Raw genomic sequence first — 27,109 nt, 5'->3', positions numbered from 1 at the left:
AAGGAACTACTGTTTTCGGGAAAATCACAAATGGTGAACATACTTAAATGTTTTCACTGAATTTATTTTCTCTTGTCAATGTTGCTTCCTTTTTCAATTTTATAATGAGATTTGAAAATTTTACAGTAAAATTCTCACTGTAGAGATTTCCTTGACTCAGATTTTTTAAAGGTAAGAAACAGTCTTATTTAGCTTATCAAACTAAAATACTTTCACTCTCAAGAAATATCCGTTCACTGACACATATCTACTGTAAAACGGAATAAGAAATCAGGAAACACATCATATATTTCAAATACTTAATATGTATTCTTGAGTACAGGTTATGTATACCTTGTCTTTTTTCTTTTTTTAAGATTTTATTTATTTATTTGAGAAAGAGAGACAGAAGCAGGGGGAGAGGCAGAGGAAGAGGGAGAAGCAGACTCCCCGCAGAGCTGGGAGCCCAACATGGGGCTTGATCCCAGGACCTGGAGATCATGACCTGAGCTGAAGGCAGATGCTTAACCACCTGAGCCACCCAGGCACCCCTACCTTGTCTTTTTTCTAAAACATTAATACCTAACCTGCATATTTTTCAGTTTATAAGGACTTCTCATAGATCATCTTAAGTTGAATCAACTAATATTGACTGAGTGCCTATTACTGGCCAGGAAGGCTAGAAGATAGGGACACAGCAGTCAAAAAAAAAGAAGGAAAAAAAAAAAACAGATAAGTGTCAGAACATGGCATTTCCATTTCAGTGGGGGAGATTAATCCAAGCAACAGGAAACATTTACATTTCATAGATGAAGGAGAAGTCTCTTGAAGGCTAATATTTTGCCTAAGAAATTATAAAACTATGGCACAAACCAGTGTAGGTCTGCTCCCATAACCAGGTTTTGTAAAGCCGTGAGCGAATACTTAATGTCTAGGTAGGCCAATGTAGAGTATATGGACAGTCCCATTTCTTTTTGTTGTGGTGGTGGTGGTAATTTTTTTATGTAAATATAAATGTGTTCTAATGCCACTTTTCTATAATTTTATATTATTTCAATAATTTATTTGTTAGAATAGTTTCTAGTTTCCCAATTCCCAGAAACAATGAGACATTATGGTGTTCTTTGTTTATTTCCATTCATTGATACGGGGGTTTAATTATTTAATTAAACAGACATTGTTTCTGTAAAGCTATTTTCTACTTCTTAGCATGATTGCACTAATGCCTTTATTAAATATCTTACGGAAACATGTAAGTTTTATATGCACCACTAGACTTAATTTTGAGCATAGATAATCCATTTCATCATGATTACTATGCCTAAAACATAGTCAAAGTTTTGTTTAATTCAGTTCTGTTTTTTGTGGCTTGATTATGTAGCCACAATTGTTCTAGTTTAAAATTATAAGCGTGAGTCAGACCTCATGACACTGCTAACTAAACACGTTTCTCTACATCACAGGGTCATAAACAACATTTTTTTCTTTATAAATAAAATTGGGAACCTCCTTAAAAGGCAAAACGGTAACATTTTTAGAATACCTTTCCATTCTAGGGGGAAGTAATGAAAATAAACAAGTTACTAATCTAGAGGCACAGAAATTAGGTTTTAAGTATTGCAGCAATGAGTTACATGTGAGAAACAGGCAGAACAACTTTATTATAAGCCTGTATAATATCACACCAGAGAGATGCTCTGTCATAGAACTCTCTCCTATGGTGTTTTCCAATTGGATTTCTGACAGATCACTCTAGAGAAGTGGATTTTTTTTCCTTTATATTAGTATTGCCCAATAGAGAATAAATAAGACCTATTGGCTGTACTTTTAATTACTTATTTGCTATCAGGAAAGTCACTCCTTGCATTTTTTTTTCCACTATAAGAACATTCAGATGAGCTATTGGACTAAGTTTCATTTTTCTTTTTTTTGGAAATTTCTTTTACAATTATGTTAAAAGTAGCATGTATTGAGTACAGTTATCCTTGAACAACACTGGGTTTGTAAAGAAGCCAGCCCCTGTAGTTGAAAATCCACATACAATTTTTGACTCCCCCAAGAGTTAATTACTAATAGCCTGCTTTGACCAGAAGTCTTACCAATAACATAGTTGATTAACACATATTTTGTATGTTATATGTATTAAGTACTGTCTTCTTTCAATAAAGTAAGCTAGAGAAAATAAAGTGCTATTAAGAAAATGATAAGGAAGAGAAAATACATCTGTAGTACTGTATTTATAAAAAAATATATACATATAACTGAACGTGCACAGTTCAAACCTGTTTTGGTCAAAGGTCAACTGTACACGGATTAATATACTTTATAAGTGTGGTTAGTCTAATATTATAAAACAAGTTAGCGAGTTACAAAATTACAACTTTACTTCTGGAAGACTGGAAACGGGGAGCAGAGAGTAACCAATTTATGGAACATTGTCATGAACAATTATGCAACTATTTGGACATATGTGCTCTCTAAGAAAAAATATATGTGTATAAAACACAAGTCTTTGATACCGTAAATCTCAATTATATCTTCTTTTGAATCCTGTTGGAAAAGACTGCCTTTTAAAATTTTGGTTTCAACAATAACAACAAAAGAAAATTAGGTGGGGTGTTTTTTTTTGTAATTTATATAAATTGGTTATCTAACCCTTGCAAAATTAGAATTTAACATAGACATCTGATTTTAATGGAAATATAAACTATAGGTTATTTCAGTTAATCCAAAATTAAGGATGGGAAGAAACCCCAAATTAAGTAAGACCTACTTATGTATTAAAAGATACTACTACGGAAATGACAGAAGAAGCTACAAACTAAGAAAATATTAGTGTGAGAATGAATTTCTTTTGACAGTTAAAATAAATTCTCAATGGAATCTGATTCTTTGAGTATACAACAATATAAATAGATATTAGTAAGAGAAAAAAATTCAACCTTTCATTTTGCATTTTAATTTAAACCAGAGCTTTATTTTCTTACTTTTCTCTAGTCGATAGATATAAAAAAATGTAAAAAAAATGACTCTGCTAGGAGTTAAATAAATCAATTTACTGTTGAGTTTGAGAAAAATAGTCATATTTGCACGTTGGTGTTAAGAGTATATAATTTTATATAGAATTAAATTTTAAATTTAATTTTGAATGAAAGCCTTGAAATGCAAATTTCTCAGGTTTGGAAAGTTCATGCTCTATTATCCAGTTAGAAGTCAGCAGCAAATTCTGTATTGTTCCCCACACATCGATCTACTTAAATTCTCGTGTTAATGGCATAATGCTTATCAGAGAATGCAGCAGTTTGAATTACTCTAACATACTTCTAGTACAAAAAAAAAAATCTGATGTGTTGGAGCACCGTGAAGCCAAATCTTGGATCATTAACTTAATTAATACTGCAAGTCAACTAACAATATTTGTCAGAGCCTTGAGGCTTGCAAGTATACTGATAGGGCTTGCACAAAGAAATGCAACCATATCTCTGGAACATAAAAAGCCTTGTCTATCAAGTTATGTTGTGATAGCAGCTGTTTCAAGAATAAACTGGTTTCATTGCTTTGACATTCATCAATTAATTGTGTTGATATAAATTATTTATCATAGATAGAAGGAGGTGTGCTTTGAGAAGTATAAGCTCTTAGAACTTGGAGAATGGGAGTTACTGAAGAAGAAAACAAATGCATCACGGGAGGCCAGTGTATCCACAGACTTTCCAAGATTATAGTTTAAACTTACAAAAGAAATTTAGCATATTATCTTCATGTTTGGGGCAGAAGGTGTGCTGAATTCATAAACTGTATCTGTTGTGATCACCTGTGGTCTTTTCAACAAGACTGTATAATCAAATTTCATTCATTCCAATAGAACATTTTAATGTTGATTATGTGGAGCAGAGCTAAATTTATTCTCACCTGTTAAATTTGAACACCTATGAGAATATGATGATTTCTTAGATTATGTGTAATATAATCACAACAATTACTATTTTTGCATCTATTGTATTTATACATAGATAGAAGGGAGATTATGTGAAACTATCAGAGTCCAACTTATATCTATATTGATTATATTATTAATAAATATGATTTCCTAATATATGTGTTCCTTATTCTGAATATTTATGCTTATAAGCTTTTTTATTTTAGCAGAAAGTAGCTTTTTCCACACTATGTTAATATTTCCTATTACTGTACAAAGAATTATGAAGATAGCTCATCTAAAGATCCTGATCGAATAGTATGCTTTTTTACATCAAAAGAAAGCAAAAATATCATGTTTAAGAGCTGCTAGTAAGAAAAACAAAAGGAAAAAAAAACTGTTTTCCTTTTGTATTTTAAAACATGTACAAATACAATTTCAATGATACTACAGATGATGATGTATAATGACATTCATAATATTCATGATAAGCTTACAAATATATGTTTGTTTTCTGCAGAAATAGGAAGCACTTAAGCTCCTGGAAGCCTCTTATTAATACTTTCATAAGTTGCAAATCATATTTTAAGGTAATCAAAACAAGAAATGAGTCACTCTTTTGTATCTCACAGAAAATTTCATTTCTGATCTATTCACTACATTTTGTTTATATTCTATGGTGTTCTGATCACATGATCTCATTGACAACGTTCGCATACAACTTGTGATTTTAAAAGAATGACTCAGTTACAACTCCCTTCTTCACGAAAACAAATGTTTGCCAAGTTTCTGCGTAAAATTACTATGCACAACCTGTGTATAACTTTATATGTCTGGAAAAAATTCCTATTTATACTGTCAAATGTCATCAAAGTGATGAATGGACAAATCTCATCCTCCCCTGAAATATCAGGACTTACTTGAGACCATAGGAAAACTTCTCCATATGGTAATAAACCCTGGCATTACTCCAAATACCACACCTAAAATGCATCCAGATGTGTGAAAGTGGATGGGAAAGGTTAAAGGGGCTATGAACTAATTCTGTTAGAGAGACCGAGATTTGAAAATAAGCACTATCTACATGCTGCATTTTACAACACCACTCATTCCTCTGAAAGGCTTAATGTAGGATTGTGCTACAAACAGTGGACACCTGGAGCAGGAAGACAAATGGTAAGTGGTTACTGACTATAATTGTGCTTTCTAATTAGTGTTCTCTTAAGTGCAAGAAATGTCATTTGTATAGGAAAAGAAATACTGGATTTGTAGTTATTAAGCTGCTAATTTCCTCCAGGATCCCCTGAACTTCTGAGGCATGAATAATACAAAAGATATTTTTTTTGATTTACTGAGGTATATTGACAATGATGTATTTCTGGTATTATTAAACCTTGTGAAAATCTAGAAAGTAATTTTTCACATGCCTTATACTATATTAAATCGATTAATTCTTTCTAATGTGCTATGTAATAGTGAATCAAAACTCCACTTAGTGATATAAAAATTAAATTATGGAACAGGTTTTGTTTTGTTTTGTTTTTTAAAGATTTTATTTATTTATTTGACAGAGAGAGACACAGCGAGAGAGGGAACACAAGCAGGGGGAGTGGGAGAGGGAGAAGCAGGCTTCCCGCGGAGCAGGGAGCCCGATGCAGGGCTCGATCCCAGGACTCTGGGATCATGACTTGAGCCGAAGGCAGACTCTTAATGACTGAGCCACCCAGGCACCCCTATAGAACAGTTTCTTAACAATGAAACATAAAGTGATTGTTACTCAATGTGAAGCCTCACTATTTTTTTTTCAATTTCCTTTTGGTTATTTTTCCAGTAATTAAGAAGAAGAGATCAGAAACACAAGTTATACAAACAAATTCATTCTTTCTAAATCACTCATTCACTTTTAAAAAATTTTAAAAAACTTTTAAAAAATCCCTAATTCATATGTATTATGTGATCCTATGGTTACCAACTTTAAAATAAAATTAAAAAAATATATATGATAAATTCATATATCAGAAATACACAGTTGGCAATATGGTAATAACTATATCTCTTCATATCATTTTATTTAGTTGTTCCATAATATTCATTTTTGTACTTATACCCTTAGAGGATGTTCACACCAAAATCTCTGTTTAGCTAACAATCACTCCCTGTAGGATTCTTAGGATAAAGTCTCTTGGTTTTCATCAGTGCATAAGCCACTCACTCTTCCAATCTTGAGAGCAATTTCTAACTTTATGTGAAATATACAGTGGTGATGGTTGTGGTGGTGGTATGTGTGTGTAATGGGGTAATATCTGAGGATTACTTTGAACATAAAGTTAAGAAAATCTCACAGTTCCAATTTGTAATGCCATAGACTTTAAAAATCATTGAAAAAATGCAGGTAAAAGTTCAAAAATTAAATAGGGTGCGGGTGATTGGAAATAGTTCTGATGTCCAAAAAACATTTGAATATACACAGGCTTTGGGTAAAGCTTTACCAAAGCATTAGTACTTAATTAGCATTAATACAAGTAAAGCTAACTAGACTGAATAGTCTTAAAAATTCATTCTACGAGGTATACATATGCTTAAGTATATGGCGCTGCCGAAGCGAGCACTACACATATGCTTAAGTAAGAATTTTGTTTTATGGCTTATTAGCTCTGATTAGCTCCTTTAATGTTTTGATGCATTTACTCCATCTTCCTGAGACAGGTTAGCTGGTAAAGACTACCTGGAAGGGCTAACTCAAAATGATTCTTCAGGGATTAGCTTTACAAAGAACATTGAACAGATACAGACATTTGAATAATACATTCCGTATGGATTAAGAATTTGTCACTATGCTTTTTGTTATACTGTTTCCTGTAAAACAAAACAAAGAAATAAAACTATCAGACTTGAATTATCTGCTAGTTGTACTGGATGGACTATGCACAAAGAATTTAAAACTATGAATTACATGAATTCAAAAGTAGAAGATTCGTATTAATCATTCAACTTTATGTTTGTTTACATCATTCTTGATCAGCTGGATTATCTCTAACTATGCAAATGAAGAATAAAATGAGCTCTGAAGAGGGGCAGTGTGTAAAATTACCATAGTAATTTCAAATTACTCTTGTAACTTCAAATAACTTTCTTAACAGAAAGACATTACGATCTAGTCTTTGGCAGGTCTGGCTCCAGAGTTACCAGAATGTAGGCTGAATTTTCTACATTCTTTCTATGCCAGATATTATGTCTTGACACTCAGCATCATTCCTCTCTTTCTGTATTGCAGGGGCTGCAAGTCCTTTTCTAGACCCCTTTCCAACAGGGCTCAGGCTTAGATTCTGCCAGTGGGTGAAAGTTGAATTGTTTCTAATTAGTGTTCTATTAAGTGCAAGAAATGTCATTTGTATAGGAAAAGAAATGCTGGATTTGTAGTTATTAAGCTGCTAATTTCCTCCAGGATCCCATGAATTTCTGAGGCATGAGTAATCCAAAAGATATTTTCTTTCTAAAGGAGTCTTTTCTAGACTCCTTTCCAACAGGGCTCAGGCTTAGATTCTGCCAGTGGGTGAGAGTTGAATGATATTTGGAGAGTGAAAGCAAAGCAGGGACTGTTCTGGGACTCACTCATTGCAGCCCTGCTGGTAGATAAGATGATTGGCAGTGGTTTCTTGCAATACCTACAATGTTCTTATTGCTGAGGTTATTGGTGAATTTTCCTGACCTTCATTCTTAGTCAGTTTAAAGATTTTGCAAGCTATTTCTTAGTATTAAGTATGTTCCTACCTGGAAGTAATTTCAGTTCTTGACCAATCTCATACCAATACATTAGCTCATATGCTTTTTGTGCAGATCCAGTAGAATAGTGGACAAAAGTTCTTAAAAGATATCATGGACTTGCCGTAATAATCCATAGCAAATGCAGACCAATGTGTGATGAAGAATCACATACATATAAAAAGAGGCTCTAGAGTCAAGCTTACAGTGAAAACCCATTTAGACCACCCTCTGTGCCATGCTGGAGGCAAGTTATTTAATCTCTTTTAACCCATCTGAGACCCAATAATTTGTGCCTTTAAAATAATAATAATAATAATAATACAGCTTCATTGAATTTTGAGAAGAACTAAATGAATTACTAAATGAATAATAATGTCTATGATGTAAAGAACTTTAAGCAGGGCTTTAAATAGCAACTTGGTAAATGTTATGCATATTTCATAACGAAAAGGGGGGAATTCCCCAAAGTTTCAATTAATACATTTAGAAAAGTATGCAATGTACATTTAAATGTAATGAATCAAAGAAAGAAACAAACTAGAGGGAAATTATGTTAAAGAATTAGTTCTATGTCCAATCATGAAGCAACATTTATGCTGAAATCAGCATATGGGGCCTTCACTCATACCCATGGTACTTTCCACTGTTTCCTATTTACTACAAACGCCTTCACACATTTTTCATTCTAGGACTAAGTATAAACTCATTTTAAATCTAAGTGCAAATGAGTGTATTATACTAGAATGGACAAAGAAATAATCCATATAGTTGAATTCTCAGCAGAGGAAGTAATTTTTTGGGTTGGAGTGGGAAGACTACGGAAAATTTTCTAGAAATTCTGAACTGATAACACGGATATAGCCCTATTATTCATGATGCTAAGAATACAAGTGGGGTAAGATTCACACCTTGTGCTGTGGAGGCTTCTTGTCTTTGTAGAAATTCTGTGCTATACCTCTATTATTACCACTACATAACACTACTACTAATACTACTAATTTGCATGGCTACTTATAGAATGCTGGACACTCTGATAGGTGTTTTACAAGCATTATCTTTATTTCCTACAACAAACCTAAAAGATAAGTATGATTATTTTCATTTTGCCAACGGGGAAATTGAAGGTCAGCAAGGTTAAATGACTTCCCAAAAGCTATAGTTAAATCAAATACTATAAAATCCTTTGATTCTTTTCATTACACATTATTGTTGCCCCTTTTCTTCACTTATATTTTAAGAATATTATTTTATTAGTACGCAAAGCTTGTATGTTCTGCTTTGACTTATGCAAACTTGCTTTATGTCACCATCTAGCAATTCGATTCTTCAAGTATGAAACCGTAAGTATACACATGATGGGTACCTTTTTAAAAATAAAATAGCTAGGGGCGCCTGGGTGGCTCAGTCGGTTAAGTGTCCAACTCCTGATTTCAGCTCAGGTCATGATCTCACGGGTCATCTGACCGAGCCCTGGTGGAGCTCCGTGCTCAGTGGGGCGTCTGCTTGAAGATTTTCTCCTTGTACCCCTCCTCCCACCATGCACACACGCTCTCTCTCTCTCTCTCTCTCAAATACATAAATAAATCTTTTAAAAAATATAATAGCTAAATATATTTTCTTTATTTTTTAAGATTTCATTTATTTATTTGTCAGAGAGAGAGAGAGAGAGAGAGCACAAGCAGGGGGAGCGGCAGGCAGAGGGAGGAGCAAGCTCCCTGCTGAGCAGGGAGCCTGACGTGGGGCTCCATCCCAGGACCCTGGGATCATGACCTGAGCTGAAGGCAGGCGTTTAACCTACTGAGCCACCCAGGTGTCCTGCTAAATGTATTTTCTTATAAAAGCTTCTTTTGAAGTATTATTCTGTGAAATATTTGCCAAATTAAAAAAAAAAATATGTCCTGGTTTTACCTATCCCACTGGTACTTTGAATTGTGTTTGTAAACACTGCAGAGCAGTCCGATGTAATATATATGGCTTAACACGGTATAGTGTGCAAATTACAGCAGAGACTTTCTCCTCAAACTTATTAATAGCATAATATTTATACACATTTCAAGGTGTACCAACAACTGATCAGCTAATAGATAGAGGATAGATCGATGGATAGATGATAGATAGAGAGATGATACAGAAACTGATAGAGATATATGTAATTTGTACATCATATCTTATTAAGATTCCAAAGACTAGTGAAACATACTTGCTGCTCCATATTTTATTATGCCTCTAAAATGTCAAGGTAAATTATGCTTCAGTTTTATTGTGGCTTACCAGAGAAGTCAGCTATTATGCTTTCTACCTGATAGTAGAAATAACAAAGCATTTTAATTTCAATCTTAAAACACTGCTTTTGCTCTGTTGTGACAATGTGGATCAAATTTCAATAATACTGATGACGATGATTTTAAAAGATCATAAAAAATGGTGATGATAGAAGAATCAAACAGCAATAATTGTTAACAGTTATTTGGGACATAAAATGGTCTGGGTCTTATGCTTTAAATATCTTACGTCCTTTAAACTTCAGAATACTCTCATTTGAAGATATTATACTCGTTTTGCTCTTGTACAAGACACTTAGCAGATTGACTAAGAGCTCAAACTCGAAATAACTGTGTAGGCTTACCACCTGACTCTGACAAATCTGGGTCACCTTAGAAAACTGACCTTCCCTCTATTTCAGCTTCCTTTCTGTACAAACTGGAAAATAATTATCCCTACAACAGCATCAGCCAATAGTAAGTGTTTAAAACATTTGCTATGATTATGCCCATTGTCATGGAAAATAATTTATTTTTTCAAATATTTTATTTACTTATTCACGAGACACACACACAGAGAGAGAGAGAGAGAGAGAGAGGCAGAGGGAGAAGCAGGCTCCGAAGGAGCAGAGAGCCCGATGCGGGACTCGATCCCAGGACCCCGGGATCATGACCTGAGCCGAAGGCAGACGCTTAACCATCTGAGCCACCCAGGTTCCCTGGAAAATCATTTAAAAATGACAAAATCCACCTTTTTCCATTATACTTGACATGGTTAAAGTTTTAGGGAACGAGCCCGACATCATCCTACCTGTGTATCCAGTTTTGCAAACACAGTTGAAGCTTCCTGGAACATTTTGGCAGACAGCACCATTCTTGCACGGACCTGGCAGGCACTCATTGATATCTCGCTCACAGGCCCTGCCAGTGAAGCCATCTGGGCAGCTGCAGGAAAATCCTCCTACTAAATTGTGACAGGTCCCACCATTGTGGCAAGGTGATGGAAGGCATTCATCTATATCTATTTCACACCAGCTACCAGCATAACCTGGCAGACACTTGCATAAGAAAGGCTGCAGAGGTTCATTTGCCACAATGATGACTGGAAGACTCTCATGGCTCTTTAATACAGAGCTCACAGCCAGTCTTCTTACACAGCTCCCTCCGTTCTGACATGGGCCATGAACACATGAGTCATGATCCACGGATTCTACCTTCACTCCACTCTGCCGGAGAAGGATCTCTTTGATGCTTTCAAAGAAGGTGGCTACACCACTGGGATTCACATACTGATTATTGTTCCGCTTCACAGCTGCTAAAAGAAACGTTTTATTGTTCTCTGCATATGCACCATAAAGTTGCACAGCAGTCCCTAGGCCTGTCAGTTGGGAGCTGGCAATGCGTAGAAAATGAAGGTAGTGGTTAGTCAAAAAGTCCTTTACTGTTGGAACACTGAGATGCAGTAGGATGCTGTTATCCACTGTAGCATTAGAAAATCCAGCAAAGAAAACTCGGATATTGCTCGTGACTGTGCCGTGAACTCCATCATTGCTAAGGACAGTGAGATCAAATGTGCCATCTGTTGACCTCGGCTGTGAATTTAGATCACAAGTACCCCTTGGAATACTGAACAGGCTTGCAACTCCTGAAGTAAGGGAGCAGTGGAAGGTGTCTAACACATCCGGATCCTGTGGCTTCACAGAACCTAAAATCCCACCAGGAAACAAATTGCCATAATAATTAACAAATATCTCCACAGTCCGAGACTGGGAAGGATTATCATTTTGGTCTATAACAGTGATATGCACGGTTCCTGTGGAGGACATTTGGGGAACACCAGAATCCCTAGTAATCACGGACAGATAGAAGTCTGCAATCTGTTCTCTGTCAATCTCTCTGGTTGTGCTCAGAACTCCAGCAGTGTTCAGACTAAAATAATTGGTGGCGGGACCTGTGCTCAGCAAGTAATAGGTGAAGGGGCCTTGATTTGGAGGGAGATCGGGATCAGTGGACTGAAGTGTCATCACTAGAGTTCCTGGGCGTTTGTTTTCCATAACTTCACCTTCACTGATGGTCAGCATAGGTCCATTATCATTTATATCTTCGAGGGTAACTAACAGGGAGGCACTTCCTGTAGCTGAGGGGGTCCCTGAATCAACCGCCAAAACCGTGAGATTATAGATAGGTAGGGTTTCTCTATCTAATTCTGCAGTGACAGTGATCTGTCCTGTCTGTGGATTAATGGAAAAGGCACCATTTTCGTTCCCTGATCCAATGAAGTAAGAGAACCTGCTCCAGCTGGGGACAGAGTCTGAGTCAAAGGCACTGACAAATGTCACATGAGTCCCAGTTGGGACCCCTTCACTGATCTGAACACTGTAGATATTTAAACTAAAAATGGGTGGGTCATTGGCATCAAGCACCGTGACATTTACAGTGACCTCATCGATATCTGCACCCCTGATGCTGCCAAAATTCTTGGCCAACACCTTCAAAGATACCCTTTCTTCTTTTTCCCTATCAAGAAGTCCAGAAACATAAATTTGTCCAGTCTTCTTATTGATCTGGAAACCCTTCTTTCGGCTGTTACCAAAAATCAAATAGTGTACTTCCCCATCAGTGCCCAAATCACGGTCACTGGCAAACACTTCTCCAACAATAGTACCTTTAGGAGCTGCTTCTGAGATTTCAAAATAGTAAAGTTTGGAGACAAAGCGAGGCACGTATTCATTCGTCCCTTTTAATTGTATATTAACAGTGGCAAAACTGCACCTTTCTTCGTCAGGGACATTGAAGGCTTTCACAGTAAGATGGTAGCTCTGCTTGGTCTCAAAATCCAAGAAGCCTTGAGTGGTGATGACTCCTGTGTTAGGGTCAATGACAAAGAGGTCACTGTCAGATGACTGTAACGTGTATGCAATCACAGCATTGGTTCCAGAGTCCGCATCTGTTGCATTTAGGTGGATGACCGTTGTTCCACTTGGGGCATTTTCCAAAACAGTAGGGAAATATTCATCTGGGAAGAACACTGGAGAATTGTCGTTCACATCAATCACATTTACAGTCACACTGCAGTAACCAGTTCTTGCAACCCATCCTCCATCTGTCGCACTAATAGTCATTTCATGCTTCTGGCATAACTCATAATCAAGAGCTTTGGCTAGTGTTAATATACCTGTGGAGGAATTGATTGCAAAAATGCCTTCTTCGTTTCCTGAGGAAATACTGTACCTGATCAAGCCATTTGTAGCTGCGTCTCTGTCTCTTGCAGAAACAGTCCTGACGATGGCCCCGATACTATGGCTTTCGGGGATGGTTGCACTCATGTGACTTTGAGAGAATTCAGGTGTGTGGTAGTTTTCCTCGGTGACAATTATTTGAACGGTGGCTTGGGATGAAAGTGGAGGGTTTCCTTTATCTCTTGCAGTGACAGTGATCAGAAAGTTCTGATTCAGGTCAGATATCAGCGAAGATGCCACTGAAATCCACCCTGTACTATTGTCCAACTTAAATTTTCCGAAATGATTTTCGTTAGAAATCAAATATTCCACTTCAGAATTCAGACCAAAATCCCTATCATCTACTGCAGTAACTTTGATTAACTTAGTACCAACTTTAACATTTTTGGTGACAGGAGTAAAATACTTTGGTTTAAGAAATTGTGGTGCATTGTCATTACTGTCCACTGTGTTGATGGTAACTGTTGTCTCACTAAGTAATGAAGGATTCCCTCGATCTGAAGATGTCACTACAAAACTATGCCTGTTGATGTTCACGTTACTGAAGCCACTGACATTCTGGTATTTCAAGACCTGTTTATTGAAAATCTCTCCTGTGGTGGCATTAATCCTGAAATACTCTGACTGAGATTTTATAAAATAAAACACTTGTCCATTTGATCCCTCATCAGGATCTGTTGCGGATACCTGAGTCACTTTGGAGCCAATTTCAGGAAGCTCAGGGCAATCCAGGTAATAGGATGGTCTGCTAAATCTTGGAGCATTGTCATTGATGTCTGTCACAAATATTGTGACATCTGTACTTACGGTCCACCCAGAATCATGTGCAGAAACTCGAATTCTGTAACGGTCCGTATCTTCTCTATTTAAAGGTCTACTAATTACAATATCTCCTGTGCTGGGATTAATGGTAAATGGAAGACTTGTGTCTGTTATAGAGTATCTACTAATTGCATTTATACCAATGTCTTCATCAGAAGTTGTGACACGTGTAACTGTGTATCCTAAAGGGGAATTTTCAGGAACATAGGCACTGAATATCTGAGAAAACCTAGGGGCGTTATCATTTTCATCTAAGATGTTAATGATGACTTTTACTGAGGTACTCTGAGAAGGGGAGCCTTTGTCTGAAGACTTTATGGTAAGCACATACTGTGATATTTTTTCCCTGTCTAACGGCCGAATGCTTCTAATTTCACCAGTGGCATGATTAATAGCAAAACTATGTTCTTTATTGCCATTAACAATTTCATAATCTAACTGTCCATTGGGTCCACTGTCCTTATCCGTTGCCGAAACAGTAAGTATTTTGCGAGGAGAAAGATTTTCCAATATTTCAGATACAAATGGATCTTCCTTAAAAACAGGGGAATTATCATTGACATCTAGAACTGTCAAGTCAAGTTTCTCATAAGAGGATAAGGGAGGGAAGCCTCCATCCCTGGCCTCTATCCATATGACATATTTTTGTATCTTTTCAAAATCCAGAGGTTGACTAATGGACACCTGCCCTGTTATTTGATCGATTTGGAATGTACTGCCAAGGTTCCCACTTGCAATATAATAGGACAAAGGTTCTCCTCTCAAGGAGGACCCCGTAATGGTGGTGACAAGAGTGCCAACTGGCTGGTTTTCAGGAAACATGAAAGTCTGTTCTTTGGCTCTGACTTTAGGGAAGTCTGCCTTGTTCACAAATCTGACAGTCACTGTTGTAGAATCTGTCTTTGGAAATGAGCCCCCGTCTTTTACATATACAGAAAATGTCACTTCCGAAGCCCCATTTAGTGGTCCAGCTGCCATAATAGCTCCTCTCAGTGGATCAATGTGAAATTTTTCAGAGTTTCTACCCGAGAGAGAATAATGCAGTTCAGAATTGGGTCCAATATCAGCATCTGTGACTGTAACTGCGAAGACGAAGGAACCTATGAAAGATGGAGAGTGCAATTACAATCACACAAAACCCAAATAAAACATTTGCTAGTAGAGTCATGTATACAAAATATTATATCGCTCCCTAATATCACTTTACTTTCTCATAATTACTGGGGGAGAACAGTAACTCCTGTATTATCTCTGAAGTTCCCAAGTCAAATCTACTTAATGGTAGTCTTCAGGGACTGACCGGCCATTTTCTAACTAAAACCCATATGGTCTACTGGATTTAATATTTTTCAGTATGCCTTTGAGAGAAGCACAGGGAAGAGCAATGGCTAATTATTCAGAATTATAGTTCTTAGGAGGAAAATCTGTACATAACACAACTTCCAACAAACATGATACTACTATGGGAGCTCTGCTAAGAGCTCTGTTTCTACCCAATGAAAAAAGATAATTGCTTTGTATGTCTTAAAAAACCTTTGATTTGCCCTACAGGTAATCATGTCAACAAAATTTTTAAAAGATTATTTTGATTCTTTATATACACTGTTTCTTAGCAGCATTCTTTTATCTGTGAGCTATTATCACATGGAGATAAAATACATACATACATACATATATATATATATATATAACCATAAATCAATTAGAACAATTATAAAGTAGTATGAAATAAGAACTGACTTTTGGATTCCAAAAGTTAGTGCTTGGGTTGAATGCCAATGGAACAGATTGTAGCAGGAATATGCAGAAAAACTGCCATAAGGACATGTTTTTGATATACTCATTTGGAAACCTTTTCCTAACCTGCACTCATTCCCCTACAGTAAAGTTTGTGACAAAAGTGAAAAGTCTTTTATTAAGGCCAGTGATTTTTATTAATTATAATAAGTCTAATAAGGAAAAGATGCTTCAGCATTACATACTCACTTTTTATAGGGGATGCTATATTGCATCACCACACATTGGATGTAATTAAAATCATGCCTGCCAGCATCATTTCAGCTAGAGGCCTTCATCAGGGATTCATGACTTTGATATTGACATTTCCTTTTGATAAAAAATTGCCACAAAAGTTTATGCATTTCATACTTTGAATTGGTATCAATTTGACATTCTCAAGTGAATATAAGATCAAAGATCACTGAGGGGAGAAATCCTGGATCCATTTGCTTTTTCTTCTAATTAAAAATATTTTAAAGCAAGACAAATCAAATTAATTTTGGCCTATATTTGTACATTTTCCTGTTTGGAAATGCATCTCAAAGATTACAAATGGCAGATTATTTGTGCAGTTTTTAAGAGAGATTGCCATTCTTTACAAACAAGCAAATAAAACCAAACTAATTTAAATGAAGAAAGAGAAATGCATATTGTCATAAGAAAGTGGTCATTAACGTCTTCATAAACTTACTAACAGAAAATCTTCATCCAACAAAATTGGAATAAAATATTAATAAGAATAATTCATTAGAAGTATTCATTCATTAAGTATTTTTGAAAACCTATCTATGAAGGATTGAGGTAAAATATTTATTTTCCACCAACAAATATAGTTGACTTCTTACTACCTCCCAGATGTTTCAGATGTTAGCATATGGCAAAAAAACAAACAAAAAAAACAAACAAACAATGTCCCTCCTTTCAGGGAATTGACAAATTATATCTCATGGCAGAACTCTTCTTGACTATGGGTGACTATTTTAATCATGTGAAAATATTCAAGTAATATTAAGAAATAGTACCAGGAAAGATGTAGCAATTATAAAATCTTAAGCACAATTGGTCTAGGATAAAAGAATTAGTTTATGAGATTCAACGTTCCTTCAATTTCATTAGTCAAAACAAGTTGAATTTTAGAGGATTTGCAAACCTAAGCTAAATCAGAAATATCCATGTAAAAGAAACAGAAATATATTTATAGAAAATGTCCAATGTATAGTTTGCATTTATCCAGGAAACCTCAGAGTTGGCTTCATTACCTGGAGGAGTAGGAGATGGGATGTGTGTGACATATGGGTGATGTTGAAATCTTGGTGGATTGTCATTGACATCAGTCACAGTGACGAGCACACTGGTAGAACTGGAAAGAGGCTCTGGGGATCCAGCATCACTGGAGACCACAACTAAAGTGTAATTCTCTTTTGTTTCCCTGTCTAGCAATGCACTTGTGATGATTTGTCCCGTGGATGGGTTGATGGTGAACTGAGAGTTTCCACCAATGATCCTATAACTAGAGAGAGCAGAGATGGACATATTATTTCTGGTTATCACGTTGTAGCATCTATTCACTAAAATTTAAAAACTGAGACAGAAATGCAAAAAAAAAATCACTTTAAGTACGATCACACAACAATTAAAGAATATGGCTAGAAGATAAATACTTCAAATTTTATGTGAGCCTCTAATTGACAATCTTTACTGTGAAATGTCCAGTGAGCTCAAGCAGGTCCTCACAAGTTCTGTGGATTTCTTGGATCACTCAAGGCCCCAAAATATATTCAGAAGACAACTGCATTATAAATAAGTGAACCTGAAAGCGTAAATCAGGGCCTTGCTCTGATATTGTGGTTAGTGGCCAGGATCACAAATGAACATCTGTTAAATGAATCTAAAAATTATTTTTCTGCAGTGCACCATAATAATCCAGAGATCAGATGAAGATCTTATTTTTAAAGACAAAACACTGTATTTGACATCCATTGACTACCCAGAACAACTAAAGAACAGATTATTTATACAAAGACATTCCTACTTACTAATTCTCTCCTTTGTCATTCCTCATATGGCTATGCTTTTCTTTCTTGTTGTCAGGAGAGGTATGACATTTTCATGGATATTCTGATGCTAACCAGATTGGTTAATGGGCAGGAGTTTCCACTGAGAATAGCTTCTCTCTTCTTTATGAAGAGGAAAGTTATCTCTGTATTCCTCAGAGATCAGCTAGAAAAGAAGTAGCTAAGCTTGAAGGTTCAGAAACGGGCTGTGGTCCATTGTTTTTACGGTTGGAGAGTGGCAAGGAAATGGATGCCTTTAAAAGTTTTCTCCTTTATGCCAACAAAAAAATGCCCGTGTTGGAATTAACTGCATGTTTCTATAGTTTGGTTTGTGCCCATGAAAACATAGCAACAGCAAGTATCTAATAGAGACAGTTTAAAAAAAGGTCTGCATTGCAGCAAGTAGAGTGTACATTCCTCCCATTAAGCTCAGGGTTTAAAACAAACATTTCAGCATTTTCATCCTTTTTTAGAGAAATAATGAACTGTTGGGGAGCTGATATTTTTAAGAGATAGAAGTCCTATAAAATGATAACAAAATAGAAAAACAAAGTAAAAGAGGGAGTTTTGGCTGAGAAATGACTTCAGTATTTATAAAGTACTTGATATCACTCAGAATTTTAACACTTTTTGGCACACCCACATGCCAGGATCAGGAGTAAATGAGAATACCATTTCCTGGACCAGAAGTTGACTCTTTATACAGCATAATTAATGCCCTTACACACTAGATAGCTAATCCCTTTGTCAAAATAAAAATATCCGAGGCTTATAATTGAATTCTTAAAGTTAGAAATTCAGGACTCATGAGGTAATCAAATTGTTTTACCTCTTCAATAAATTCTGTAAGAACCTGAATTATGAGAATTATGTGATTTTATTCTGAGAAACCTTGTTTCCCTACATCAGTGTATGTAGAAATTACCAAATAACAGGGAAAAAAAGAGTAATTCGCAGCAACATAGACTTTTATACAGCTTTTTGACAGCAAAGATCAAGGGTCAATTAAATATTCCCTCAATTATTCACAAATAAAAATAAAATTAAAGTAATGAAAAATGCACGCAAATTTAGATATGGATTTTTGTATATGACAAGACGACCGTGGTGTATGAAGAAAGAGCAATGTGCTGAAAGGCAAATGATGTGAGTTCTGGTCCACATTTAATGAAATAATCCATAATGAAATCTTGTACTGTAAATTCTTATTCTTTATTTTATGCTATTATACACACTATGGAGCATATGATTGTTTAAAACTAATTAACATCTTTACTATTTTTGAACATTAAAGAATAAATTGTCATGTTAATATATGATTTTTTTCTAGACTTTATCTGATTCTGAAGTATATTAAAAGTCAATTTTAAATATGAAGTGTTCTGTAATGTCTCATAATATCTATAATACCAGCACCATGCAATTTATACCTGTAAATTAAAGCACACACACACACATGCACACACATGCGCACACGCACACAGATAGAAGGGACACAATGGATAGACGGCCAAAATAATATGCCCAGGTTTGCCTTCCCCCTATCACTTCAGTCTTGGTTTCATTTGCATCCCTTCATGGAGATCTTTCCTGCTTCTCTGGTCTACATTAATTTCTTCTAAGGGTATAAACTCTGTTAGATTGGGTTTTGTGCTATCTTTTTAACATCTAAATATCTATGCTGGTCTTTAAAGATTTGCAGCATCTTACTGTGTTCTTAATGTGTACTGAGCACACTACAAGGCATTTTATATATGCTCTCATTTAACCTCAAAACAATCCTGACACTTTGGTTTTGTTTTGGATTTTTATAGATGAGGAATCTGAATCTAAGAGAGATTCATATAGTTGCACAACAAAGCATACCATCTAAAAATGGTAAATCTAGAGTTGGAACTTCTATCTTTATGACTTCAAGACACACTCGCTCCATTAGACCACAGTATAAAGAAGGTAAAAAGCAGCCTGAGTGGATCTAGTGGAGACAAGAAACGCTGTACCACTTGCTAAGGCCAAAGGGGACCCTTTTTATTTAAGGGATGTCAGTGTAGCATTGTTTACAGTGATTTGGCTCAATGCAAATCAACAAATGTGTTATTTATTTGCTGATTCAAGAATAAGAAATGACTGCTTCAAATTATTGGTGTAAACTGACATCATTGTTATCTAAAATCTGAATCATTCGTTTTTGCACTTGTAAAGCTAAAATACCCCAATTTGATTTTTTAACCTTTTTTTGTCTCTTCCTGAGATCTGCTAGGATCATAAAACACTGTGCTATATGTTACTAGAATACAATAATTTAGTAATAGTTAAAAGACTGCACTTTGAAACACAATTCACTTGGGCATGAATATTTACCTCACTCAAAACACTTCAATTCATTAAATTCCTTAACCTTTCTAAGCCTTTTCTTTCCACCTGTAAAATGTGGATCACATATGCATTCCTTTCACTTGGTGGTCTTGAGTATTAAATGTAATTTCATATGAAATGCATTTGGAATTGGAATTGGTACATGCTGAGAATTAAAAGTCTAGGATTACACACGTAACAGAGCATATATACCTATGTAGTTACAATTTAATAATCTATCATATGTAATCTATTATAACATACTTAGTTAAATGGATAGGTGGACCAAAAGATACATGGATTAGAAGGTAAAAATCCTGCCCTCAAACTTACATCCTAAATGGAAGAAAGAGTGAAAGAAAACAAAGTACAAAGCCAGGCAGTACATTTGAGTGTTACAAAACTGTCCAGAAGCACTGCTCTAGGTATCCAAAAGCCAAAGAGACCGCTTTTGAGTGGAATGATTAAAAGAAAGCCTTCCTTGAGGAAGGCTAAATTGAAGCTGGGTTTTAAAGGGTCTACCCATCTTACAATAGTAGTGAAAAGGGAGAAAGGTGTTTCAGGTCAGGAATTAGCAGATTTTTTTTTTTTTTTTTTTTCTGTAAAAGGCCAGTGTTAGTAAGTATGGCTTTGGAGGCTGGAAAAGCTCCGCTACAATACTCAACTTGCCATTGCAGCACAAAATCAGCCATGGACAAAAGTACACGAATGGGCATGGCTCTATTCCAATAAGACTTTATCTACAAATGCAGGCACTGGGCCGAATCTAGCCTGCAGACTGCAGTTTGCAGAACCTTGATCTAGTATACAGAAGAACTTGAACAAGGCCATAAGGCTTGGGAAAGCACAGATCCTTTTCCCAGGAGCAGAAAGTGATCCAGTGAGCCTGCCAGTTAGGCTGTATGTTGAGGGTTTGGGCAGAATAAGCCGGGGCTGTTTACGGAGTGCCTGGAATATGGAGACTGGGCATTATGCCATAGGCCAGCTGGAAGTTGAAAGATTTTGAGGAAGGGAGTATCATTGTTAAAGCTGAGCCACTGAATGCCCAAGCTGGTTCATATTACTGCCATTGCTCTTTCATTCACTGACCCAGGCTCGGCTTCATCCAGATCACTTCCTACAACACTGAGAGATAAATTATCATAAAATGTAATCTAGTTGTGTTATTGCCCAGTTTAAACACTTCAGTTGTTTCTCCCATTAGATACAGACAGGAGTGTGAATTTTTCATGCAGTATACGAGGCCCATTCCTCAGCCATACCAACCATATGGAACAGCTTTGCTTCCCTGACCCTGTGCTTCTGCAGAGCTCCTTGCCCTTATGCCTGTTACTGTCTTTGCCTAGAAGGTCTTTCATCCTGTATTTGTTGATAAGCTACTTCTCGGTCTTTCCAAAAATCATTAATTACTCGAAGCTTCTACGGATTTCTTCAGATAGCACTGAGTATGCTGTTCTTCTCTTTCCACCCCATCTGTGCTTAAACTATATACTTGTCACAGAGTACTATAATTACAAGATTACAAAATTATCTCCTATACTGAATTGTTCTCCTTGTGGTAGCTAGAGGATCCAAGTCCTCAGGACTTAAAGTGCCTGGGACATAGTGAGGGCTCCAAAATTATACAGTATGGGATGGTATATAGATTGGAGGGATCAGAAACTAGAGTCAGGGAAGAAAGTTAATTTTTATTATAATAGTCCAGGCATGATGTAATTGCGGGCTGAACTAGAATCTTGGCAGGAAGATTGCACAGAAAAGAATGGGTGCCAGAGGCATTAGTGAAGAAGAAACATGAGAACTTGTCCATTGACTGAGTATAGAGGGAGAGGATGACCCTTGGCTAGCAAACAGGGATGAAGAAAGCAAGGCAACACCATTAAAAGAGAGCAGAATGCCAAGAGGAGAAACGGGAAAAGTTAGGAGTTTCTGATATGTTGTGCTTCTGATGCCAACAGAACCTCCAGGTAGGGGTGTCCACTACAGATTTACAAATATAGGCAGGGATCTCAGGGATGGAGTCAGAATGGATAGCACAGATTTAGGGTTTTCTGCATAGTTTTCTGGATGGTTGCAGCTGTGAAAATGAATTATTCTCTCTCTCTCTCTCTCTTTCACTTTCTCGCTCTCTTTCTTTCTCGCTTTCTCACTCTCTTGCTCTCTCACACACACAAAGAAAGGGAAAAAAACGACTGAGAAAAAATATTGTGGGGGACTACCCAAATTATTTTGTACAGAGAGGAGATCAGAAGGTAAATTAGAAAGCGTGGTCAGAGATGCAGAGTGAGAAATGAGAGATAATATTTCCGTAGACATTGAGGAGGGAAAAGAATGCCAAGAGAAAAGATGACCTGTAGTGCAGATATTGCAAAAGGTAAAGGAAAATACTCAGAAAAATCACTGGACTTGATAAATTTCAGCAGAAACTTCAGATAGATTTTTTTTTTAATAAAGCAATGGAGGAGAAAATCAGATTGAAAGATTTTCAGGAATAAATGGTTGGAGAAAACTGTGAGGAAGTGAACCACTCTCTCAAAAATGTGGTGTAAAAAAAAGTGAGTAAAAACAACAGTTCCAAGAATTGGAATCATTCATTCAGTACATTCATTTGTTAGTCACTGCTATGCTGCAAACATTGTGTAAGCAAGAATATATTAGGGGTAAAATAGATATAAGAAGGATAAAAAGAAAAAAAAAAAAACTAACATGAAATCAGTGACTTTTGTGTCCTGATAATTGTATTAGAGACGTTTACGCATCTTAACTGATTACATACATACTACATGGCATTTGATCAATATATATTTAACTCCTACAAATTGTAAAGTAACAATTCGTATCTCCACTTTTACTGATGGATATATGGAATTTTAGAGACACAGACATGACTTTTCTAAGTTACGGTAGGTAAATAAAGGAATCATCCATCAGTAGCAGATATTCTGAGCATTTCCACAGGGATCAATACATGATCCAGGAAACAGGGATGATTTGAAGATCCAAGAGGGAAATGCAAAAACTGTTGAATTAAAGATTCGGAGGAAATTAAGTGGGATGGGATTAAGAACACAGAGTGAGGGATCTGCCTTCGAATGTTGACCCTATCGATATAGTTTTGTGAGTTTCTCCAGTGCTGTGACTTGAAAGTTAGAAGTGAGGTTTAAATGGAGATTTGGTCCAGTTGAGAGAAAAAGGGATATGTATCCTTAAAAGCTAACTTCTGGAATGGGTGTCTGTCTAGGAAGCAAATATTTAAAGTAGATAAAGACTAGGTATTAATGCAGACTAGTTTACTAGAGGGGAAAATACTAAGGGTGAAATAAAATATATAACTTAAAGTAAGTGTCACCATCCATAAAAATGGATAGCTTGATCAAATAAGTAGAAAGAAAAATATAAATAAATATTTGTTGGGTGACTGCTGTGTACAAGATTATGGTAGACCATAAGGGAAAATTAACAAATTGTATGACACATAACAGGTTGTGCTATTAAAGAGCCCATCAGTAGATGGGTAAATGACTTACATACATAATACTTAAATAAGCAATGTAATATTAATATAAAATTACTCTGTTAACTAGGAGAATGGGTTTCTCTCAATTCCATGATAAGCAAGGCATGATTAACACCTAATATAAAAGTGTGTAATATTCCATTAAAAAGATAATCAGGCCACATTGGGCTCCGTGCTCAGCAGGGAGCCTGCTTCTCTCTCTCCCTCTGCCTGCCTGTCTGCCTACTTGCGATCTCTCTCTCTCTCTCTCTGTCAAATAAATAAATAAAATCTTTGAAAAAAAAAGATATCAGGCCAGAGTAAATACGGTTTAGGCTGGCATCACTATTTACTTTATCTATGAAAGTATTTTAAATCTAAGCTGTAATAATTTTCTGTCTTAAGTGAATTTAATTATTTTTACAAGATAAAAACAACTTCAATTTCTATATTATCTCACTATATGACAGTCAGTGTAGTCATTTAAAGATTTTTGCAGACATATTTTACAGATCTCAGTGAATGTAAAAGTATAAAGTTAATTCTCTGACTTTAAAGGAAGAAGAAAATTCAACCAGTCAACCAAACAACCAAAATACATACCATCAAATCAAAATCATTTCATTGCTACCAGTACATCATTCTGGAAATACAGACAGGATTTTCTAGACCCACTTTACATTGATCACCATTGCTCATGAATGTAGGGTCACATTTAGCAGTGCAAATTTGACATACTCTAGAAGACAGTATATCCTCATAGCATTTTCTTCTAGTACTTGTATTGATTTTGTAAGCGTGTGGCGTCACCATTGTTTCAGCAACTGAAACATCTCAGACAAGGATCCTGTTCTGCCCCTGATTGGTGATAGTCTGCATACTATCTTTAGAGAAAGACTCTTTGGCATGGCAGATAAAGATTTACTGGACTACAACACTACAATGGATGGGATATCTCTTCCAAAATTGTCAGAGACTTGCTAAGCACTAACAGATGACAGGCAAAGGGAAAAGTGCTTTGCAAAGATTAGGACAGTATGGGTTGATGGATATTGAGTATTTTTTGTTCTGGGCACTATTCTAAGCAGTCCACTTAATTGTTTTATTTGTCTTCACAATAATTCTATCAAGTCCGTTTTATTATTTCGTATACTTATTTTAATGATAAGAAAACTGACCCCCAGAAATGTTAAATAAGCTGCCCCACAATTAATAGTAGAGTCAGCTTCATTCCCAAGGCTGTGCTCTTAACACTAAGCTAAGACTTAATTCTTAAGGTATGGATTCCATGATTTCTATGCTTTGGTGTAGGACAAGCAAAGGAGGTGGTCTTTACTGGCATTTTGAGGCTCATACCAGGAAGAAGGTAAGTTGAACTTGCCTCTCTCCAGGTGGTGCTAAGTGCAGGGACCCAAGAGGCATATAGTTATGACCTTGGGCAGAAATTTTCTCCATCCTTAATGATTTGACTGTATAAGCCTCTTGGAATTCAGCTCTGGAAGAAGGTCCCAGGAGTCTGAAAGAAGTTCGTGCATAGCCTTCCCCCCTACAGTGCATGTCAGTGTCCATCTTCTTCTGTATTTCCTCCTGTAACTCTGGCCAGAACTGCTAGGCTACCTAGGTGACTCTTCCTTCTACACCTGCCTTTCAAGCATTGGGAGAATTCCAAGTAGTCAGTCCTTGCCCTTCTTTTGTTGCTCTATACTCTCTCCTAAAGTGTTCTTATTAATTTTCTTGGTTTTAAATGTGCTCTAAGCATTGATGACTCCCAAATCTGTATCTCCAGCCCTGACCCAAACCTAAGTTTCAGACTTGTATCTTCAATGTCCCAACTGATACCTCCATGTGAATGACTAGTAGTTGTCTTAAGTTGTGTTCAAATAAGAACTAGTTTCTCTCACACCTCTTTCTCCTCCAGTGCTACCTACAATGGTACCATCTGCCCAGATGTTCAAGCCAAAAACTTAGTAGATGACTCTGATTTCTCTTTCTCTATTCCCACTTACAATCTCAAATATTTTTCTAAATCTATTCACTCAATTGTCATTTCTCCACCTTAGTACGTGGACACTCCAACTTTTGTTTGAATCACTATATTAATTAGCACCTAAATGGTCTCACTGGTTTTTCTCCCAGTGGCTTCTTTCTACAGTCCCGCCTCCTCCAGTCCAACCCAAACAGATCAGTTTATGTTGGTCCCTGTTTGAAATACTCCAATAGTTTCTCACATAAAAATAAATAAATAAAAATTTCAATTTCTTACCATGACCTAGGAGCCTTTGGATGGCCTACATGATCTGACCTCTGCCTACCTCTCTGGCCCCTTTCTCACTTCGGTCCATGCTCCCAAACCCTCCTAAAGACACCATGCTTACTCTCATCTCACAGTCCAGTTCTTCCAGCCTAAATGTCACCTCCTTAGAGAGGCCCCCCATAATAACCATACCTAAAAGTCCCTTGTCACTCTCTGTTATATAAGCCTGTTTTCTTTTCAAGGCTGCATTCACCATATGAAGTAATCGTATTTATGTTGTATTAAATTGTTTATCTACCTCAAAAAGAACGCAGTCTTGAAGAAAGTGGAAATGCTGCCTTGTTACTCATACTAACAACTCAATGCATGTTTATTAAGTGAAAAATACTTTGAGGCCTTCTACATAACTCAGTCATCGCTACCAGTAGGAAGAGACTAATGCCAGTTTCCCAAAGTGATTTTGCAAATAGGAAATTAGTAACAAACAAAATAAATCCCTAACCAAATCATCACAATAGCAACATGCACAGCCCTTGACTGATAAGTCCTCTGAACTCTCAAATTCTCTCTTCTGACCATTACTGCCATAGCCATCTGACCCACTCTCATTTACCTAATGTCAGTCTAGAGAAGGTGGGGGTGATGTGTGGGTAAGAAATATTTAGGTCTTCGAGACTTTTCTCTGGAAAATTTGGAAATGTTCATTTCTTAAAGTTTAGAATGGGCCTGGAAGAATGTGACTCAGCTAGATCCACCAAATGTAACAACCCAACTGCTATCACATGCTCCCTGAACAAGGTACCGTAATGTTTTTCTCCATTTTGAGTAGATGTAAGTAGAGTAAAATAAGCTTTTGAAACTTTGAAAATATAAATATTCTTATTGGGGCTAGTGGTTGGGTTAAAAATGGCCAAAATTCTTTGATGCTCGTCCCATCAAGAGGTGATGTGCATTTCTCCTCCCAGTGAATCTGGGCAGGTCATGGCTGCTTCAACAAATAAAATATTATGGAAGTGATGCTGTGCCACTTCCAGGCCTTCTCTCTAAGAGCACTGGCAGCTTTCACCCGAAGTTCTTGGAGCCCAAAGCTACCATGTAGCCCATTTTAGCTACCTTCTAAAGAACCACATTGAGAAGCCCTGAGACCACAAGATCAGAGGCAGGGGTCCAGCTAAGCCATCCCTCC

General features: G+C 36.4%; 1 protein-coding gene across 1 annotated transcript in view; it reads right to left on the bottom strand.

Moving 5' to 3' along the window:
- Nucleotides 1–27,109, bottom strand: part of FAT4 (FAT atypical cadherin 4) — a 173,686-nt gene that overhangs the window by 25,606 nt on the left and 120,971 nt on the right. The window contains exons 8-9 of the mRNA XM_027599231.2: nucleotides 17,024–17,274; nucleotides 10,736–15,085 (exon numbers count right to left, since the gene is read on the bottom strand). Coding sequence (XP_027455032.1) covers nucleotides 10,736–15,085; nucleotides 17,024–17,274 — 4,601 coding nt within the window. The remainder of the gene's footprint in view (nucleotides 1–10,735; nucleotides 15,086–17,023; nucleotides 17,275–27,109) is intronic.

This window comes from Zalophus californianus, chromosome 2, assembly GCF_009762305.2.
Source record: "Zalophus californianus isolate mZalCal1 chromosome 2, mZalCal1.pri.v2, whole genome shotgun sequence".
NCBI lineage: Eukaryota > Metazoa > Chordata > Mammalia > Carnivora > Otariidae > Zalophus > Zalophus californianus.
Note: the sequence above shows the minus strand (reverse complement) of the source record. Positions and strands in the feature narration are given on the sequence as shown.